The sequence below is a fragment of the Melopsittacus undulatus genome, chromosome 2 (genome assembly GCF_012275295.1).
Source record: "Melopsittacus undulatus isolate bMelUnd1 chromosome 2, bMelUnd1.mat.Z, whole genome shotgun sequence".
NCBI lineage: Eukaryota > Metazoa > Chordata > Aves > Psittaciformes > Psittaculidae > Melopsittacus > Melopsittacus undulatus.
This window is the reverse complement of record NC_047528.1, coordinates 90,563,187-90,585,194: the sequence shown is the minus strand read 5'-3', so window position 1 is coordinate 90,585,194 and position 22,008 is coordinate 90,563,187. Positions and strand designations below refer to the sequence as shown.

Sequence of the window (22,008 nt, the reverse complement as noted above, 5' to 3'; positions counted from 1 at the left end):
TGTGCCGGCCGCCTGGAGAAAGCGCCATCCCGCTCCCTGTAATCGCTGTGTTCTGAGGACGAGAGGGGTAAAGCGGGCGGGGTCCGGGCTGTGCGGGATGGGGAGCGCCGGGGCCCGGGTACCCGCTGCCTCCCGCAAGGAGCCACCGCCAGGGGGCGCGGCGCTCTCTCGGATGCGGGAGCCGGGGCGGGGTGATGGCGAGGGGACGCGTCGCGGGCGCGTCTCTCATTGGCTGGCGCGGGCCAGGCTGCTCGCGGGGCGCCGGTTCTTAACGCTGGGTGCGGAGCGGTGGGAGCGCTTTGCCGGTTGGGCTGCTGCGAGCAGGGCTGCGCTGCTGCTGCGCGACATGAGCGAGGTGAGCCCCGCGGGGGGAACCGGGGGTGCGTGTGGGGAGCGCTCGGCAGTGAACGTAACCTTGCCATTGGGAGAGCGGCTCGGGAGGGGCTGACCTGGCCGGGAGCCCGGTGAGCATCTGCTGTGCCTCAGAGGGGTCCCGGGCTGGGTGGGGAGTCTGAAACGTGTAGTTTCTGTTAGACCGTGCCTTCTGATAAGCATCCCTCCAGAGGTGCATATGCTCCTTCAGAGCATAAAGCAAGGGGGTGTTTTGCCTTCTGAAGGACCATATGCACCAGTGCAGAACAATTAACCCCCCCTGCCAATTAATAACCTAAAGTTGTGTTTAATGCTTTCCTGTGCAGAAAGAAGGATTTATTCAGTTGTGCTAAAGTTATCTGCTAGAGCTCATGGAAAAAAAATGCCCTGTTTGTAGTTGGATGCTGATGTGAACTTTATAAATAGTGTCCTGGGAAGGATTACAATTAAGGAAAAAATGTAAATAGTGCCAAACATGTAAGGATCACTCATGTTCTTATAAAGGAAAAAACTGAGGACTTTCACTTGTGCTCTGTGGGTTGTTTCTTTTTTCTTTCTTCTTTTTTTTTTTTTTTTTTTTTCCTGTGGAAAAGTTATCTGGGGCACAGCAGAATTCTTGTGACTGGTGTTGTCATGCATGATGATTACCTGACAGCTGCCAAGCAGGTTCAGCTGGTAGATCTTACAATCTCCAGTGCAGTTCTTCCTTTAGGAATCAGTAGAGATGCCTGTAACTGTGCCTTACCCAGCACCTGTTATTCACAGGCTATTTCCTCTTATAAAAGACCTGCTGCTTCATTAATGAATGGGTATCCCTTTCTTAGCAGCAAGAGTAAAATTAAGAGCAACACCGAAGAAGCTCTGAGTAGTTGTGCAGGTGTTAAGATCAGCTGTATTTTTAGATGGGGTGTAAACTTGGACAAAAAGCAGTGTAGCATCATGGTCTCTGGTACAGGGATTTATGAGGACAAGCTTGCATCTTGGCTTGCAGGTCAGGCCAGATGGGAAGAGCAGAGGAAATCATCATTGTGTTTTTTTTTTGGTGCTTGAAGGGATCAGGCTGTCCATGACCTCTCCTTGGCTGCTGCCTGTATTTGTATCAGCTGGATGGAGTGCATACATTGTGGGGTTGTTTTTTGCAGTCTCTGTCCCCTTGTCCCCCAAGCTAGCTGAGGTATTGTGCGAGATGAAATACTGCTGTTCTACTTAAGATAGCATTCAGGGAAAAATCTTCTAGTGAGGAGTAGTGAATAGGTGATATTGCTGTACTTACTATAACTATGCAAAACACTTTTTTGTTACAGCCTTGTACTGGGTTGGATTTGCTCATTTACCCCTTCATGGTTTGAATTAGGTTGCTTGCCTTTTGGATTTTACAAGTATCAATTAACCTCAAGGTCATCCCTAATACCAGCATAGGGGTTCTCTATTTGCAGTATGTTTCCCTTTGCCTCAGAGCACTATACCTAGCAAATCCTCAGAGCTGGAAAATGTCTCTTTCTCTGGCATAGCACTAAGCCCTGTAGCACTGCACTTGGTGTCTTCAGTGCTGCTGTCATTCAACTGATGATACTGGAGAGTATAACTCTCACAGCTCCGATGAAGAAAAGCTTCCTTGCTGTTAGTTTGTCTGTCAGTGATGCTCAAAAGACTGTTCTTTTTCCAAAAGGCAGATGAAAGCAAGTGGAACACCCCAAGCCACCTCACTGTAAAAGGCTGTTAAAAAGGGAGGAAAAAAAGATTAGCAGAATGCAAGCTCCTTAAATATCTGTTTGTAGTATTTGGATGGGGATCTTGCTGTATTTCACATGTAATGCTGTAACTGAAAAATATTTGATTTCTTTGTTTTATTCTGCTAGAAAATATGAGGGCAGAGTGATTGACAAGAGGCTCAACTACAGCCATTAAAAGATTATCCCAATAGAGTGGTGTTGGGAGGGTGAGAAGGTTTTTTGCTTTATGTTAATGCTTGTCAGGATTTGAGCAGAGCTTGAAATGTTGTTGCAGAAATCTCTGAAGAGAGCTTTCATGTTCCTCAAGTTATTTGCTGAGACTTTGCATGGATTCTTAGTTTGCTGCTCCAAGCAAAATTAACTTATTTCCTGTTTATGGGCAGTGGTTACCAGTCTGGTGATGGAGAAAGTTGAACAGAAGCAGCTGTTATTCTGACTGTAATACTTCTATATTTTGTAGCAGCTTATTTTTTTTTTGTCAGGAAGGATAAAGACATTTCCTACAGAAAACCTTTACAATACTTCCTCTGCAATATTTGCCTGAAAATGTGTTTAAGATGCCTTGTCTCTGGGCAAAAGTCTGGCCATGTAACTCATCACAGGGAACTTGAGGTATAAGACTTTACCTAGTGCCATTGTGAAACGTCATTAGCACTTTCTGCAGCTTGGTTTCAGTGCAGATAGATCTCTTAGCTGTATGGGGAACTTCTCCATAAAGTCACTGTATACCGAAATGAAATTCTAGGTGTCCAAGTAGCTCTGAAAAATCTGCCCTCAAATAACTAAGGAGCCTTTTCTTTAGGTCTGTAGGTGGTTTTGATTTTTGTAATGATCTACAGAGAAGAGCTGCACTGAAAAATATCTGCTACTGCCACGGTGAGCACCCATGAGATGCAGCCCTAATGTTGAAGATCTCTGGTCACATAGGACAAATTGGGGGAAGTAGTCTTGGTTAATGGGCTCACAGACCAATGCCAAATCACTTCTCACAGTCAGTTTAGCTTGTGAGCCTCTAGACCTGCAACTGGCGTGAACTTGATACACCACAGGGAATCCTGTCATCAGTCATTTAATTATCGGACGTTGCAGATGATGTCAGGTCATGGTGACAGTAGGGTGCAAAGGTTCACAAGAAATGTTTTGACATGCAAGCATTTTTACAACATTTGCTGCCCCTCTTGCCTTCTGTGTTGAATGATTCTGGCTGTCATCAGGAATCAGGTCTGGACTTGGGGAGGAGTGTAGCAAAACAATATTGTGCTGCATCCCTGGTTCAGGTATGAAGCACATGTGTTAGGAGATGGACCTTAAAATAGGATTAGCATAGGTTGCCTTGTTGAATGCATTTATTTACTTTTGGTCTTAAGGATCAGAGTGGTACTGCTGGTGTAGGGAAGGAGCTGAGCTTTAATAGGTTCCTCATTTTGAGAGCGCCACAGGCCCACGTGCCTGATGCACCTGTGACTTAAGAGCTTGCGTTGGAAGTTGGGAGAGTGTTACACAATGTGAGTGAAGTGCTATGCTGATTGCCAGGGTGCTGATGTGCACCACTTAAGGCAGAGTTTGAGCCAGCAGCTTTGTATATTTGAAGAGCAGCCTAGGTACCAGACAGTAGCAAGAATATTCTATCTTTCATTTGAAATAGGTGTCAAGCAAGCAGGCATGTGAAATTCATAAGACGGGAGAGAGCTGTTAGGGGCTTGATTCCATAGTGTGCCTATGTCTTTTAGCGGGTGACTTGATCTCTGTGTGAACACAGGGTTTTGGTCAGGCTTTGAATACAAAGAACATCGGGTCTTGTTTCTTGGAGCTACAGCAAGGTTTCCCTTTGCAATTGGTGTGTTGTGTCCACCTTCTGAAGGATCATGAAAGTTGCTTTTGTGCCCTGTGATAGGGGTGCACAGAGCACACATCATGTGCTCGTTCAGTCAGCTCTCCATTGCAACCTGGAGTACTGAATCTTTGTTCTGGAGCTGAGGTCAGCTTCCGTGGGAGATACCTACCTCTGTGAAGATGGAAGCTTCACTGGAAAGTTGACATAATATAACAAAGATGTCTTTATGAGAATTGAGCTTCACCAGTCCTTGAGGTGTGTGTGCAAGACATCGATCATCAAGGCAGTCTCTGCTGTGGCTCTTTTCAAAACCAGTAGTACCATCTGGCCTGGTCATTTGGGCATGCCCTTATGCTGGTAGAGTAACAGTGCCTGTCCTTTTCCTTCAATATTGAGGGAAGAACCTGGAACATGTCTCTATTGCTCTGGGCATGTGTGCCCAACAGGAGCCTGTTGGAGAAGTAGAGGCACATGTCAGAGCATGAAACATTAGATATATGTGGAGGCTTCTCTCTGATACTGTAGTGGCTTTAGGTATTTAAATGGGAAACTGTTGGCCTCACAGAGGTTGTACCCACAACAGTCCCAAACTGTATAGATCTAAAAAGTGCAACAACAACACGGCAGGGTGGAGGAGGAAATTTTGCAGCTGTTACAGGATGGGAGTGGGACACCTAAGGCACATAACATCAATGTTTAATTTTAGCCCACATCTATTTATCAGCTTAGTGGTAAATTGCAGCTCAAAACAGGAGAAAAGGAGAATAATAAGTTTTAAATGGGTCACTTTGCCTTCTCCTTTCAACAGTGTGGTTTCAGGGGGATCAAGCATCTTCTAAACCAGCATTTAGAAGTGATGTTGGAAATTGATTTCCACTTGGTGAAACTGGCGGATGTGCCTTTTAGAAGTGCCCAGGCTTTCTTGCAATGTTTAAAATGACAGAAGATTCAAACACCACAACACTTTAATAAAAGATAGTTAGTTTTAATTGTATGCTTCAGATGTCATGCTTCCCTGCAAAAGAGTAACTTAAAGCAAAATATCTGCATTTATAAAATGGGAAACCTCCATCCTTCCTACTGCTGTACTTGATAATAGTATATCATTTCAGGTTGTAAAAATGTATTAGTTTCTAGTCCCATTGGTGAGCTTAGAAGAGCTATCTTCCAAGAGTTTCTACATTAACTAGATCATGTTAATGATGAAATCTGGTGTATGGTAGTAATTAACTTCAACAGGAATAGTGGTGGTCTGTAATAGGTCATCAAATGTTGCTGTGTGTTTTTTATTAATTTGAATAAAATGTTTGATTTCTTGGCCACTATTTGCTATTGTCTTCCTTGCTTTTTTTCCTAAGGATGACTTGGGAAATGTTTCCGTGTTCACATGTTTTACCTCTTCGCTGTAACTTTGTCACAGAAAGTAATAGAGTGCCTAGGGCTGGATGCTGTGTATGTAAATCATGAGACACCCACTTCTTGGCCAAAGAGGCTTGGGAGAAGGAGGCTATATGCATCAGAGGAAAGCTGTGCTTTTCTTTAGCCTGTCAGTTGCAGGAGCCTTAAATTCACTGAGCTGTGGAATTCTTTGTTCTCTGCGAGGCAGAGGATCTTCCGATGAAGATGAATAACGTACATTCTAACTCCAAGAGGTGTTCTGTTTCTTTTTCTTCAGTTGTTTGGACATTTGGTTTCTAAATAAAAAAATCCCGTGGTAGATAGGTAGAAACTAGATTTAACAATAACTAAAAAGTCCTTTTCCCCCTTCTTCCTCTACTTTTAATTAAGAAAAATAAGTTTTAATTTCTCTTATGTAAGGAGAAGGAAGTGACAGACTATATAGGCTATTTTTCTCTTAATAGAAAAATAAATTACAATCTTGACGGAATAAACTTGGAGCAAGCAAATTGCAGAAGAGTTGCAATTGTGAAACTTATCAGTAATGACAGGATTTGAGGTCACAATCTAACTCCACTCTCCATGTCTGCTCGGAGACTAGACTAGCCTGCTTACAGGGAAACTGGGAAAGTGTCACATATGCCAGATATTTGTTTAAATTGATCAGATGAGATAGCAGCAAAGGCTGATATAGCCCTATTTTGGAATTTGGAAGAAGCACAAGTTTAGTCAGAGAAGAAATGAAAATTGTCTGCCTACATGCCTTGAATATTAGTTACAGCTGAACTGCCTTTCCTGTTAAAGGGAAAAGTATTATTTTACAGCCATTGAATGTTCTTACATTATCACCTTAGTATATAGTGCATGATGCATTACCTTAACTAGTGGTGCAGCTGACACTGTGAGTACTGTGACAGTAGACAGACTGATGGCAGAGATCTCTTGTTAAGGCTGGAAGTAAGAAACAACAGGGAAGGGTGGGGGAGAAAACCCCCTGCAACTGTGAAAGATGGTGCCCTTCTGTCTGATTTTGCAGACTTCGAGGATTCTTGGACAGAGATGAAAAGCTGGTGAGAAGGGTGGCACCAGATATGAGGGCTTTGGATATACTAATGTGTGAAGAGACAGAGAGCTAACTGTTACCCTGTATAGAAGTGTATATTTGGTGTGTTTAACATGGAGTCTTTGTGTCCAAATGCCTGGCAAAAAGGTGGCTGCATGGTCACTAGCCATATTTGCAATTCCTTGGCTGGCAAGTTTCATTCTAGCTGTGCTGTGGAGCCAGCTGCGGGATAGTGCTAGTAGGACTAGAAAGTAGATCTAGTTGAATCAGATAGTAGAACTGGAGAAACGTGAATCAAATGTTCAGTTTAGAATGATTTTAACTCAGAAGGTCATAGAATCATAGAATAGTTAGGATTGGAAAGGACCTCAAGATCATCTAGTTCCAACCCCCCTGCCATGGGCAGGGACACCTCACACTAAGCCATATCACCCAAGGCTTCATCCAACCTGGTCTTGAACACCACCAGGGATGGAGCATTCACAACCTCCCTGGGCAACCCATTCCAGTACCTCACCACCCTAACAGGAAAGAATTTCTTCCTTATATACAGTCTAAATCTCTGCTGTTTAAGTTTCAACCTGTTACCCCTTGTCCTATCACTATGGTCCCTAATGAATAGTCCCTCCCCAGCGTGCTTACAGGCCTTCTTCAGATACTGGAAGGCTGCTATGAGGCCTCCACGCAGCCTTCTCTTCTCCAGGCTGAACAGCCCCAACTTTCTCAGCCTGTCTTCATACGGGAGGTGCTCCAGTCCCCTGATCATCCTCGTGGCCCTCCTCTGGACTTGTTCCAACAGTTCCATGTCCTTTTTATGTTGAGGACACCAGAACTGCACACAAGACTCCAAGTGAGGTCTCACGAGAGCAGAGTAGAGGGGCAGGATCACCTCCTTTGACCTGCTGGTCACGCTCCTCTTGATGCAGCCCAGGATATGGTTGGCTTTCTGGGCTGTGAGTGCAAACTGAAGCTGGCTCATGTTCATTTTCTCATTGATCAACACCCCCAAGTCCTTCTCCACAGGACTACAATGAATTTCCTTTTTGCCCAACCTGTAGCTGTGCCTGGGATTGCTCCCACCCATGTGTAGGACCTTACACTTGGCATGGTTAAACTTCATGAGGTTGGCATCATCCCACCTCACAAGTGTGTCAAGGTCCCTCTGAATGGCATTCCTTCCCTCTAGCGTATCAACAGAACCACACAGCTTGGTGTCATCGGCAAACTTGCTGAGGGCACACTCAATCCCATTGTCCATGTCAGCAACAAAGATATTAAGCAAGACCGGTCCCAATACCGATCCCTCAGGGACACCACTCGTTACTGATCTCCAGCCGGACATTGAACCGTTGACCACAACTCTTTGAGTGCGACCATCCACTCTTTGAGTGCTGTCATGTTGTATCACAGCACAATGCACATCTAAAAATTAAGAGGGGAGACTTGTAAGGATCCTTGTTTGCTGTATAGACTGGTCTAGATGTGTTTGTAGAGACTTTAAGTGCATCTTGTCTGGTAATGATGGAGCATAGTTTAGAAATGCCCAAGCTAGCACTGGCTATGGCTATACCTGGAAACAAGACAGTGTTATGCTAAAGCTTGTTAAGCTTGACAAGAGTTAGCAGGCTCTTCTGGAGTGAGTCACTGAGACATCTGGAGCAGTCCTGTCAAGTCATCGTCTCCTATAGAAACTACTAGGATTGCACATGAGATGCAGTTTTTCCACAGAAAGAGCCTCAGTTTTGTAGGGGGTGGAGGAGAACTTTCAAGGAAAACTAAGAACTTGCTCAGCTTCAAAATCACTGGCCAGAGTGCTGGAAAGCAGACATTACCCATTTCTAATGCCTGGGTGACTTGCATCACCATGAGTCCTCTGTGACCTGTAAAATAAGCCTTGCTATCCAGCTGATATCACTAGTCTGGGTGCCTGGCTGTCCATTTGTCTTGGTGATGCTTTGTTCTTTATTAATCTGACACTAGAGGGATAGGAAGATACTGAAATTGTAGTTGGCAGCACTCTGACTACAGGAGAAGATACATTTCAAGGGAAAGGGTATCAAGATCATGAAAACTCCTAAATCAGTGCAAGCATGTAAGCAAGCAGATGAGGCAGAAATTAATATATCTGAGAACATCTTTCATTTCTTGAGGGTTTTGGTGATGTTTGACCTTTTCCTGGTGACACGCATGATAAGAAGGAAGATCACTGATTCGCAAGAATGTTTTTATAGGCACCACCGCACTTTCACACAAAAAGTTTGGCTTTAATGAATTAGTATTTCTGTTCCAGATTTGGTCAACTGATCCATCCCAGACAGGTGCCACTATGCACACACTAGTGTACCTTTGTTCCTCTGCTGAAGAGCTGTGTGTGATTCAGCAAAACCCTCAAAAAGTGGTAGGGTGAGGTTAGGTTTGATCAGGTGAGAGTGCTCCCTTCTACTCTAGGGCACAAGAGAGCTGAGCTTTTTAACTACCAGGCAGACTTCCCTGTAAGTGAGACCAAACAATGTGAATACAAACTTCATCAGATAGATCCAATGTAATCTGGTGATGGAGAGAAGCCTGCCTGAGATGTATGAGAGTGTAATGCCCAGCTAAATGTGAAAACACATTTGAAAATGTTAAAGTCCAAGGTTGGACTTTAAGGTTGGACAAGGTTGTATGGGGCAGTAAGGGAGAGGTTCAGAGGCAGAAAAATAATTATTCTAAAAAATAACAAGTTTATCTTTGATTTGAATTTTAGGACTTTTCATTCTCTAGCTTGAATGTTTCCAGTAATGGGATTCTTGCTGTCTCTTTGTCTTGTAAAAAATATGCTTCTTTCAAATTCCCAGGATTAAATTATTTTTGTTTTAAAGTACTGAGTACTCTGGATGTTGACTCTTATGCATATAATTTTACACTAATTTAAATACTCTGAAGAGTGACTTCCATATGAAATTAAGAGATAGTATGTGGTGTTCAAGGAAGAAATCTGAATGATGCTGAAATCTGGCTCCTTGAATTCCAAACACGTAGAATGTGAAGTAAAGCAAGAGGGAATACAAACTGCTACAAATTAGAAGTATTAACTTGATAGGGAAGGAGGAGGAAGAGCATACTAAGTAAAAGGGGGTGCCTAGACAGGCAGCTTTCTGCAGATGCCATGGTAGAAAAAGAAGACATGCAACTTCTTAGCTGCCTCATATGTACCCCTACTCCACTGTGATCTGACAGATACACACTCATCACTGGAAAAGAGAGCAAATATATTGTTGGCTTAGCACACTTTAAAATGCATATGCCAGCAGCGCACATGTGCTGCAGTTTAAGCAGGACAGCCAAATGCCTAAGGCAGGCCAGCTTCATGCCAGTTTTAATTTGCCAGTCAGACTTGGCTAGCTATCACTTCTTTCTTTCAGCATATTTTGCAAGATACTGGACAGAACTAACACCCAAGCCAAGCTGAAAGAACCTCTTAAGTTAGATTACAGGAGATCCTTTATTTCACAGGGCTCTTATAAAGCAGTACTTTGCGTGGACTAACAGCTTGGTGCATTTCTATCCTGGAACTGGACTAATGTGATAGATCTTCAGGTAAACAGTGGTAGCAAAAGATTTAGCATTAATTTTGTAAAGAGCAAAAAAACCCACCACAAAAAAAAACCAAAAAACCCACACAAAAAACCTACCAAAGTCCCCCCAAATCCCAAAACCACAGAAAAAACCAACCAAACAAAAAAAGACAATCAAAAACCCCAAGCAACAAAGTTGCAGATTATCTGAATTCCAGCAATATTTTGTGGTCATGCCATATAAGTCTTTAATAGATGTTTTTATCTAACTGCAATGTGTCAGGGAGTACTCAGCTGGATCTAAGTGGTTCTGCTTTCTGCATGGAATTTCTAAGGAATCTATTTTCTGTCTAGTTACAGGATGGGCATGTTAGAATATTAACAAAATTAATGCATTACTTTCCTGGAGGAACACATTAATGCCTTTCTTAAATGGCATTGCAGGATGGCTTGCTCTGTTCATATGAATATGTTACACGTGAGACACATAAGCAGAATGGAGCCTGATACATAATAGAGGGAAGAACTGACTGATGACTACTTGGAGTGGAGAAACTTGCAAGTTTTCACTGAACCCTAATTTCACTGACCCTAATTGAAAAACATCTGTGGAGGGAAAGTGTTTGAAACAATGGAGGGGAGCTCTTGCTGAGTCTGCTTGACCACATTTCTCTGGACTTGTTCTACAGCTAGTGCACTGCAGGAACTGTAGAGCATTCAGTCTTAGGGCAGGTAACTTTGTGGGTCTGTCCTGGGGCTGAGGACCCTGGGAGCTACCTACAGCTGCTCAGTGAAGACTGCTTTCTTATCTTCTATGCCACTGTTAACAGTGAAAACTGATAGTGGCATTGATTTTGACTGAGCATCTACAAGATCCTGGGAGCTTCTGACTTGCAGAAATCTCTATTTTTTTTGGGGACTAGCTCTTTGACAGAGCTAGTGATCTGGCTTTTCTTCTGCTCTCTCTGTGTGAGTGTATTTGATTGCTGTCCCTCATTCATGGCAATCAAGGTGACCTTGTGCATCACCCTGTCCATCTTACTTTTTAGTATGGCATGGTTATTTCTGATTGCTTGGCTGTGGTTTGCAGTTGTAGTGCCAGGACAGCTTTGCGCTGAACTGCATCACACTTCAAAGAAAGCAGCTCCCCTAAAGTCTCAGGGGGTGATTTCTGATAGAGGTCTGAACTATACAGCACAAATCCTCTGTCAAGCAAGGCCTCATTTTGAGGCAGCTTCAGCAGCCGATTCAGGGTTTTCCTTGCATGAATCTCCCTTATGGCACAGCGCCAGAGATAACAGGTTTGAGTCATCCCTCTGTGCAGTCCCTGGGCAGGATGTGCTGCCAAAGCTGCAGCATGCAGTCAGTCCAGTGATTCCCCTGCTACTGGAATAGCCCTAAAGAACCTGTCATAACCACAGATGACTGAGGGGCTGCCCAGTGTTGCTCTCTGTGACCAGACTGACTGCCCAGGGGTTTGAGGCATAGAGTAGCTGATGCATAAACATCCTTGCCACTTAGTCTTTCTCTTGTCTTGAAAATCAGATGCTTTGCCCTAGGGTGAAGGCAGAAAGTTTCTTTGCATAGCAACTTGAAACTGCTATAATTAATACTTTTTAGAAACCTAGCTGTCCAGTGCAGCCTAACAGACTGCAATAACATCTGTTATCTGCTGAAGTATGTAGGGAAATAAGAAGAAAATGAGAGCATTTTTTTTTAAATTGTATAACTGGAAATAAACAAAAACACCAATGAAAAAGTGCCAGAATTTTTGCAGTCTGGGAAGAAGCAGTCTGTTTTAATAATGACAGCAAATATGATCAGATATGCAGCAATTTGTCAGTGCAGACTTTTGGCATTAATAATCCAAGCTGTCCCTTGAAGACAGTCTCTAACTCAATTACAGCTGGGTTTATAGCTCAACAAATTAAATTACCCTAAACTTCAGAAGGGTTTGGAAGAATGAAATAAAAAGTAATTTTTTGTTACAAAAACACGATCTGTAATCTGTCATATTCTGTCTAGGCAAGGATCCTGACACCCTGATTGGCTTAGGGAACTCTCGCTATCAGGGGATGCTGATATTAAAGAATACCCAAGATACTGTCTGAATTCAGATGCTTTTCCCAGATCCCAAAGGTTTTGATTTGCTCCTAATCAAATCCTTGGTGGCGTTCAAGGCCGGGTTGGACAGAGCCTTGAATGACGTGGTCTAGTGTGAGGTATCCTTGCCCATGACAGAGGCGTTGGATGTAGATGATCTTAAGGTCCTTTCCAACCATAACTGTTCTATGATTCAATGATTAACTGTCTTTATTGCCTTTACAGGTGGCCATAGCTTATAATTTAGGCTGCATGGATGTACCTGTGTTGCTTCACATTTTGCTCTGTTGCAGAGTAAAGATTGCTTAAAGGCAGTCACACAACACAGATACCTCTTGGTATGAAGCACTGACTTGCTCTGATTTTTCAGTTCCCATAATAAAATTGCAGAGCCTCCTCTCCATGGTACCGTCTGTTGATTGTTCCATTGTCCTGGTATGACTGTGGATCAGAGACATCAACTGTGTTACTGAAATGATCAACAGAAACAATTAAAATACATATCTCTTTTTAGCTGGATCATTTCAATGTTTTCAACACAGCTCTGCTGAAGGGTTATTTTTAACTTGAATAATTTTAGTGCTCATATTTTTTGCATGACCTTGCAAACAATTGTATCCAAACAAATGAGTCCTTGAGGATGGAAAGGTGTGGCTGGATTGGGCTAGACTGGGAAGTAGGAGTTCTTAGGGCTGATTTCCTGCCTAAAAATGCCCTTTCTGTAACGATAGTGCCAAGTCTGATGCTACCAATAGATAAGAAATAATAGGAGAAAAATGGAAGAGGCCAGCTTAACCTCAGTCATTTTTCATTTATGACATCCAGCTTAATCAATTTTTATGTAATTGAATTATTCCCTTTGGGTTACCTTGATAATTCCCTTTATCAATTTTCAGTGTAATTAAGATATGGGCTATATTGCTCATCTCCAAAGGAGAGCTGAGGTAATTTTTTGGCAAGTGGTGTGAGAAGGCTTATTCTGTAGTTGATTTTACCCTCTTTGCCCTTTGCAATACAAAACCCAACATGCAGTTTAGAGAAATTTGAGCACCACACTGAGGCTCCAACTCTACTCATAAGAGTGATTCTGCTGAATTGGAGACAGCTACTTGTCCACATATGAGTTACCCAGTAAATAAGCCTTGCAGGATCAAATCCTCCATTTCCTGTGGAAAGAGGGATTACTTCTCATGGCTGGCATGGTAATTAACAGGATTTGGGAAATACATTCTTGCAGCTGCTTTCAAAATTAACTTCAAAGATTCCATTAATCCCTGCCTTAGAAAAAAAAAAAAAAAGTAATTACAATGTGTTTGGAGAAATATCTGCTTAATAATGTTTTAATTCAAAATATGCTAATAACCTAAATATTAAGCAAGCTACTGTTTGTGCTAATTATGTTGATTACATTTGGTGCTGGTGTAAATATTCTGTTTAGAACATTATATTGGATCTGAGCACAAAATCAGCAGGTTCTCACTGCTGAATTTATAAATTACAGCCCATCATTGGTGAAAGTGGGACACTGCGAAAGCTCTTCTCTGTACTATTAGAATATATAAAAAAAGCACTGTAAGTGGGTTCTTGTATCTCAGGTAGTGATTCTCTGGCCATTTTCCTTAGGTGCCTCCTTATTTAACTTTAAAGTGCCGGGTGCTGAAGCTTGCTCTGTGTACGCTCAGAAATGTCTATTCTGAGGACTTTCCTCAAGCCAAAAGCTCTGTCTGGATGAAAGTGAGCAAATCACACCTCCTGAATTGAAGCAAATACCCTAATTCTGTGATCAATTCTCTTAAGGCATTCTGCTCATTGGGTGTAGTATGCATTTTTTATAGATACATAAATGTGTTTTACATGGACAATGACCACATTGCAAAGAAAGTAACCTAGAAGCAGGGACTGCAATGCTGTCTGTCTTTCAACAACTCTGAGAAGCCCCAGCTTCAAGGCTACTTCTTCAACTTCCATAGCTTTTTCTGTGCCTCATTGTTCAGTGGATCAACAGGAGAGCCATGGCCTTCTACCAGCATGCCTTCCTCAACTGTTTTATGGGAGTTGTGAGTTCACCCTGAGTAAGCAATATCTAAACCTGCATGCCCTCCTTCCTGTGGAAGTGCAGCAACCAGTACATAAGCAGTCAACCTTGTCTGCTTTTTCACGGTCTGCAACTTGTATGGAGGACTATACCTTCAATATAGTGCTTTCCTTCTGTGTGCGAAAGTAGTGTTTGAGATTTTATTTGCACCAGTGTAAATGACTGTCAAAGATGCAAGGATATGAATGCTGAGGTTCAGCTTGTATCCTTTATAGAAACATGAAAGGAAATTGTAAAGATATTGGAACTTGCCCCTACCATTGCAACAGCAAGAGCCAGGCACTGATCCACAGTGTCTAGAAGGAAAATCATCGGTAGTTGTTCACAGCCCTGCTAACTTCTGACAAATATTATGTGGTTTCTAGGATGATAATGTGTATGTTTGTACATACTTAATATGCCTTCAGCAACTACAAAAGCCATAGAAAAGCAGAGTTGGTCACTGCCAGCTTTTAGCCACTTCAGTCTGAATCCTATCAGTTCATCTTAGTCCACCTGTGGAGTTTTAATTTATTAAAATAGCTATAGCAGAGCCTTAATGAAATTAAGTAGAATTGAGAGCTAATGAAGCAGAACACTGACCCATGAAGATAATTATAGACATTGTCAAAATGCCAGGGATTGTTTTATTTTGACAGCCAGTATTGAAAGGTGGATCCTGGCACTCTTGCGCTAGCAATATTATGCTGCCTGGCAATGCAGGACAGCCAGAAAACTGTCTGTATAAAGGAGCATGCAGAGAAGGTGCTACATAGATGAGAGTAGAGACCGTATCCTAAGAAAAGTGAGATCCTAGGGTGAGAGCAGCCAGGGAAAAGTGGTGTTCTCCAAAAAGCTACTTCTACCAGAAATGTAAGCTTAGCCATAACCAGGAGTGTACTCCTTTGTACTGAAATATATGTTGATAAATGTATCTGGATGTCACAGAAGTTGGTATGGGATTTGCCATCTGTCTGTATTGCAGACCAGTTCTAAGATGACTTACAATAGGAGGGAATGAGTGAAACAGCAGAACCTGTGTGTGGCTCTTCAGCAGTACACTTTTTTCTTTCAGCTGTTCATCTTCATACTTTTTGCTGTATAATACCAAAAAACATAGTGGTGCTAAAATTCCATTCCCATTCCTTTAGAGGCCAGGTATCCCTGCAGCATCAGTAAACAGAAGTTTTTCTGTCATAGCAGCGTCACGTCTCCTGTTCTTTATCTTAAACATTATATTTCATATGTCTTATTACCAGATTATTTACTGTATTGTGATTAAGAGTAATATTTTCTGTACTTAACTATGTGAAATGATGAATATTGTTCCTTCAAGTCAATATATAACATTGGCAAGAGGTTGTCAAACATAAAGGAACAGAAATCTCCAGTAAAGAAGAGTTTAACCTAATTGGTCAGGTTGAAATCATGAATTCTACAGAGGCTATCCATTCATTCCAGGTCACACAGCTGCCTGGTTCTTGCCCCTACTGATAGTCTGGATCTTCATTTGGTTTCTGACATACAGCTTGTGTTCTTTGCTCGAGTGTGAAAGAAAGGCAATTGCGAAATTCTCATTGATTTCAGTTTGCTCACGATATCACCTCATTGCGTAATTAATGTCAAGTGGCATATACGCATAAGGCACTGATCTACTGGCAATAGCTGATGCTTCCCTCAATGCCCGCTGCTTGTTTAGAAAGTGTTATATATATCTTGAGGCTTTTTTTTTGTTTGCTTTTTTTGTTGGTTGGTTTGTTTGTTTTAATAGAAAATTTATACATAGTTTTAACACTAGGTATAAAAGAAAAAAAAAAAAGGCATGGAAAAATCTGTGTTTTTAGAACCAAGAAATTTGAATAGAATATACCTGGACAGGAGGTACACAGGAAAGGAGGCTGTGTGAAGTATGTAGTCCTGCATTTCACATAATCATAGAATAGTTAGGGTTGGAAAGGACCTTCAGATCATCAAGTTCCAACCCCCCTGCCATAGGCAGGGACACCTCCCACTAAACCATGCCACCCACGGCTCTGTCCAACCTGGCCCTGAACACCACCAGGGATGGTGCATTCACAGCTTCCTTGGGAAACCCATTCCAGTGCTTCACTGCCCTAACAGTAAAGAACTTCTTCCTTATATCCAATCTAAACTTCCACTGTTTAACTTTGAACCCATTACCCCTTGTCCTATTACTACAGTCCCTAATGAAGAGTCCCTTCCCAGCATCCCTATAGGCCCCCTTCAGATACTGGAAGGCTGCTATGAGGTCTCCATGCAGCCTTTTCTTCTCCAGGCTGAACAGCCCCAACTTTCTCAGCCTGTCTTCATACGGGAGGTGCTCCAGTCCCCTGATCATCCTCGTGGCCCTCCTCTGGACTTGTTCCAACAGTTCCATGTCCTTTTTATGTTGAGGACACCAGAACTGCACACAAGACTCCAAGTGAGGTCTCACGAGAGCAGAGTAGAGGGGCAGGATCACCTCCTTGGACCTGCTGGTCATGTTTCTTTTGATGAAGCCCAGGATACAGGGCTCCTGTAAGTCTCTCTTCCTTCATAAGTCTCCTATGTTTTTAATCTTTAGCTTGCAGGAAGTGTGCATGCTAATGTAATGTCCTCAAAATTCCACTATGGGGAAACTAAACATGCAATGAGTATTGAGGCAGTAATGGTTATAGGATAAGTATGATTTGGGTTACACCTATGCCTGTAGTCCAATGAACCTCCTTGTAATAAGTAAAGATTGGCCTGTAAGAAATTTTTCCTGTGTTGTTCCTGGATATAGTCAACCTTAATTTTCCTTATTTGAGGAAGTGTACAAGAAGTATTTAGTGCTAAAAAGCAGCAGAAATTGCTGATTGGTCTGCTGTTGACTAGGAAGCTTTCCTTACATGGAAAACATGGGAAATCCTTAAGCAGATACTTACAGTGACATTTTTATCTGCAGAAAGCTTATAAATTTGCAAAATGTAGTTCTTGGTACTTTTTTCATTTTAAGGCTAAAGCAGCTGAACTCTTCAAAGCAAAAGACTATGAAAAAATAAGGTGTTTATGAAACACTTTAGTTTGAGTCAATTTACATCTCTTATGGAGAAAATTTTGTATGGAGAGCAGATGGTAGTGCAGAATAAAGGTTTGCTTGGCACATAGCTGGCTGACCCACAGCCATTTTTGTGCTGCGTAGTACCAATGTGTATTTGCTTTTGTCAAAGCCTCGAGATGGACCTAGTAGCAAAACAAGGCTTAAGAAAAGCTTAGGATATGTACAGACTTCACTGCTGTGCTTCTTGTCAGTGAGTACAGAACATTCTAATAACATTTCAAATGTGTCAGTTAAATTATTTTGTCATCCTGAGTCAAGTCTACACTGACTCTGCTATTCACTTCACAAAAACTTTCCACTGTTTCTATTAATTCTGCTCTTGGATATTCTTCCTTTGATGTAGAAACAATATGCTTTTGAGAATTTGCAGCCACTGCTTTACTGAGATACAGCCCCTCTGTACCTTGTTAGCCCTGCACTGAGATGAAGCAGCAGAATAGTGTTATTACTATAAGGGCCTATTTGTCAAAGAACTTTCTGGCAGTTTCATGTCCCTGATCCTGGGCTTTCTGTGGCTCACTGGAAGAACAAAACAACCCCTGTGCCCCTGAAAATTCTGTAATCACTGTGTGGCTACAATCCTGAACACTGAGGTGCTAATTGGAAGCATAACTGAAAAGGTCAGGCTATTTCAAAACAAGAATGTAAGATTACAGGCAAAAATCAGGCTTGGGGGTAAAGGAGGGGCTAGAAGAGTCACTAGAAAAACTAGTGTAGTACCTTAACATTTTACTTGAAAGGTCCTCTGAGCTACAAATTCACTTTTGACTTTAGTTTTTATACCTAGGGGGCTAACTTATTATAGTTTTCATACCATGTTAACTAGCTGCTGTGTATAGCACTGAGAATTTAACAGAAAAAATAAATCTCTTTTCTTACTGGGATTTTGGGCATATAGCAGTAGCCCTTTTTCCTTCCCCTTCTGACAAATTGGGAGTAACGGATTTTTGGAAATGCTTTTAATGATGTGCCTTTGGTGTTCTCTAAAACCACAGAGTATAAAAAAAATAATATAGCCTCAAGCAGTCATAAACTGTGCTTGCTCCTATGCAACATAGCAACAAAATTGTTTATCCTGTTTTATTGTGTAATCATTATGGTTTTGCACTCATGCTCATTTTGGCTCTGGTGTTTGTTCTTTGATGTCTAGTGGAAGGTTTATTCAATGGTGCTTTCATAGTGCTTGCCTTAGAAAATGCTGAGGAATTTTAGAAGCAATCTTTTTGAATAAAGGAAGCTAGCTGCAAGTTACAGGAAACAGAGTTAAACTGCTTTCCTATTTTAAACTATTGTCAATAACTTGGGGACTTTACCAGTTTTTGGAGGGCTGTCCACTTCTGCTTGAAAATACTCCTAATAAATCCTCCTCATGTTTAGTCCTCTGTGCTCTCAATGATGTTAAAAAGCTAACTTTTGTTTTGTAGCCTGTGGTAGTGTCTTGAAAGTTGGCAAAAGAAGCAAGAGGTTCCAGCTTCTAATAATACCAGTGTCTTTAAAAAATAGCTTTAAAATGTAGCTCCACTGAATATATTGAAATAAAAGACTAAAGGCTTTGCAGGTGGATGGTCACATTGTATACGGCATTTTCATAAGCTTCAGTGTGTTATTAATGAGAAACTGATTTTTCCTTTCAAATCTACAGCACACACTTGGAAGACAGCACAGTGTTTATAGGTCAGAATATGTATATAACTGAAGGAAAGGCTATCAGAAGCTTGTTTGGCAGATTTTCAGGCTTCAGTCTGTGTATGTCACTGATCAAATGAATGGCTGTAGAATACTTAGACTGATTTAAGACTTAAAGAAAAAATCTTGACCCTATGAATAGAAAAACCTTCATTGATCAAAGCCAAGTTTTCTATTAGTTTTCTTTGATAACTTTCTCCTCTCCCTGAGGGGAGATCATGAGACAAGAAATAAATGTGTGGATTCATATTCCAGCTCTTCATCAACAGTAGACCAAACCTGACAGGTATAGCCCAGGGAGGAAAGAGAAGCTTTCATAAAGGCTAAGTAGCACAGCCTGAAAGACCCAAGAAATAAGACAACTTGAAAAGCACTTAAAAATAAACAGAGAAGGAAAAAGCAATATAGTTACTATTTTTATAGACAAGAAAATTCCAGTATATTGGGGCTATTTTGGAGGCCCCAGTAAATTAACCCTAAAATCTATTTTCAAATGTGGATTGAAATTTAAATACAGAAATATTAACCAAACTTTAAATGAAGGCATAAAGGTTAATAATCTTCAGCAGAACTGGTTGTTGGGTGGATTTATTGATTTCTGGCGGTTGGAAAGTTATGCCTTTTTGAAAGATGTTTATCCCTTTAGAATCCCTATCTTTGTTATCGACCAAGTTTTCTCTGCTGTCATAAGTCTGAGGTTCCAGGGAGAAACAAAATATATTTCCATTGTATGGGGGGCTGCAGCTGTAGTTATAGACTCAGAGCTCTTTTCTCTAGGGATGCTCTGTCTCATTGCACAAAGTGAGAGATGAGGCAGAGCTGGTAAAGAGAGATGCACTGAAGTTTGCCACAGAGAAGATGAAAAACCCACCACTGGCATGTGGATGCACTGTAGACCATATGTGGCTCTTTTGTATTCTCCTGAGGGGTTTGAAGAGCTTTCTCTTCCCCTCTGGCTTCTATAATAAGAGCTAAGAATACAAATGAAGGTTTCATACTTACATCATTGTTAGCTCCATACACAAAAAAACCTGAAAATACCACTGCTGTGAGGGATGATGGACAGAAATCCCAGCAGTAGAGAAGGTTTCAATTGTGGTTTGCAGTGCTACTGTAGCTGTTAACTTTCCTGATGCATGAGGATGTGCTGCTTCTGGCTGAATGCAGCTGGGTTTATTCACTCCATTTAATAATCCTATTTTTTTTTATGTGTACAACCCTAGAGAATTTATTCTTTAGTCTTTCAGTAATACACACATATATGAATATTTTTGTGTAAGAAATGTGGTTTGTCATACTTAAAGTACCTTAATTCCAATAGTGAGGTGATTTCTCTGAGGGATGCAGCATGTATAAAGTGAGCACTCCTAAGGTAGGAAGTTACCTAGTAGCTGAACTACATTAATACAACCCTAATGCTGTGAATAGTTACTTGGACTGCACTGGAGTAACCATACTTTACTTACAGTGACTTAAATCAGTTTTTCATGGAAAGTCCTGAGGCTTTTCCTTGGACAGAGTGAACTGAAATGGCAAAGTTCTACCTCCACTTTTGGCTAAAACAAAAAGATGAGTCCTCTGGCCAGTCAGGTCAGGAGAATCATGGAAATGGAGGCATAGCAGGGACCTGAAGAGAGGTCTTGCTGTAGCACATACCTTTGTGCTGCTGGAAACCTGGTTAAGCACATTCCATCATTGGTGTGTGATAGTTATATACAGTTGCGTGCATGTTTATACAATTCTACCTAAGTATAACTGTTACTATTCTGACTGGTAGTGTTTCAAAGCAACATTGCGTGACTGTCAAAGGTATTGAAGAGATATCAGGCTGTAACTGCTTATAACTCCAAGGGGAAAAATGCACATTCAAGTTTGTTCTAATCACTTGTTTGTTGGCTTCCCCCCCCCCCCCCCCCCCCCAACAGAGACAAGGAACCGGAGCTACAAATGGAAAAGAGAAGACATCTGCTGAGAATGGTAAGGGTAGACTGTATTTCTTGATGGTGACTATTAAGTTAAATTGACAAACAGTATTTTTTAATGTAATGGGAGATATTAGGTAGCAATGGCCTTGGTTTTTTTTTATTTTTTTAATGTGTTTGAAAAACTAGAAGAGCTTCAGTGGGATTATTTTCTTTGTATTTGTATGTTCAAATCATCTACAAAAGCAGAAGGCAAATTCTAAGCGTGTACTATAGTAAGCCAAAGGACTGCAAAAGTCAGTGCAGATATGAATGAGGCTAGAACAAGGTAATGTTAGGAACAAAGAACACCAAAATACTACATTAAGTGTTATTAACAGTTGCTATAATGAATGTGAACAAAAGTAAACTAATTACAATTAATTACTGATAAGCAGAAAGAATGTAAGTCTCTTCTCTGAAAAGCCAAGGGTTTTCCAAGATGAGAGATTTGAGCAGTTATTTTGGCCTTTACACATTGGTCTGAATGGAATTTTGGGGCTCTTTGAGGCAACATATCTTAAAACATTAAGAGGCTTCTTTATGCCTAGTTTTTCCTAATACGAAGAGGTGACTTTTCCATAAGGGCTGTTTGCATAATGTTACAGTAAATGAAATCTGTAGATGTTGTTCCCAGTATGATAAAACACAAATTAGAGTGGAAAAAAAGAAATAAATATTTTGGCTTGTTATAGTGTCTTGAATTAGTGGGAACAAATGTACCCTGACAGCAAAGTCATTTGCATTCTCAAGTTAACAGGAAAGGAAAGCAAGCAAAATTATGTCAGCCATTTGGGCAGCAGGGGAAGCATGTTTTTCTCTTTACTGTTTGAGCACATTATGAACTGATCTCATTTGCCTTGAATTTCTTCCCAAATAAAATTGTCCTGTTGTGAAGTTTAGCTTAGATTTACTGATCCTGCAGTATTCTTAGTTCTTTTTTTTTTTTCCTCAACGGGAATTTTGAGTGAGAAATGGCTGCATCATTAATTCAGAAATATAAATGATTCTAGTTGTAGCATAGTTCTAGGTATAATATGAACAGGCAGATGTGCAGTTAATCTTCGAGAAGTAGATGCCAATTATTTTTTTGTAACGAAATTATAACAAACCTGTCACCTATG

General features: G+C 41.2%; 1 protein-coding gene across 2 annotated transcripts in view; it reads left to right on the top strand.

The window, feature by feature from the left end:
* The first annotated feature begins 266 nt into the window (after positions 1 to 266).
* Positions 267 to 22,008, top strand: part of PCP4 (Purkinje cell protein 4) — a 52,755-nt gene continuing 31,013 nt past the window's right edge. The window contains exons 1-2 of one of the 2 annotated variants that reach the window (XM_005151690.3): positions 267 to 355; positions 20,849 to 20,900. In XM_005151690.3, coding sequence (XP_005151747.1) covers positions 347 to 355; positions 20,849 to 20,900 — 61 coding nt within the window. In that variant the 5' untranslated portion in view covers positions 267 to 346. Of the gene's footprint in view, positions 356 to 20,848; positions 20,901 to 22,008 lie in introns of those variants that run through there. The other variant, XM_031051444.2, reaches the window with a different exon arrangement.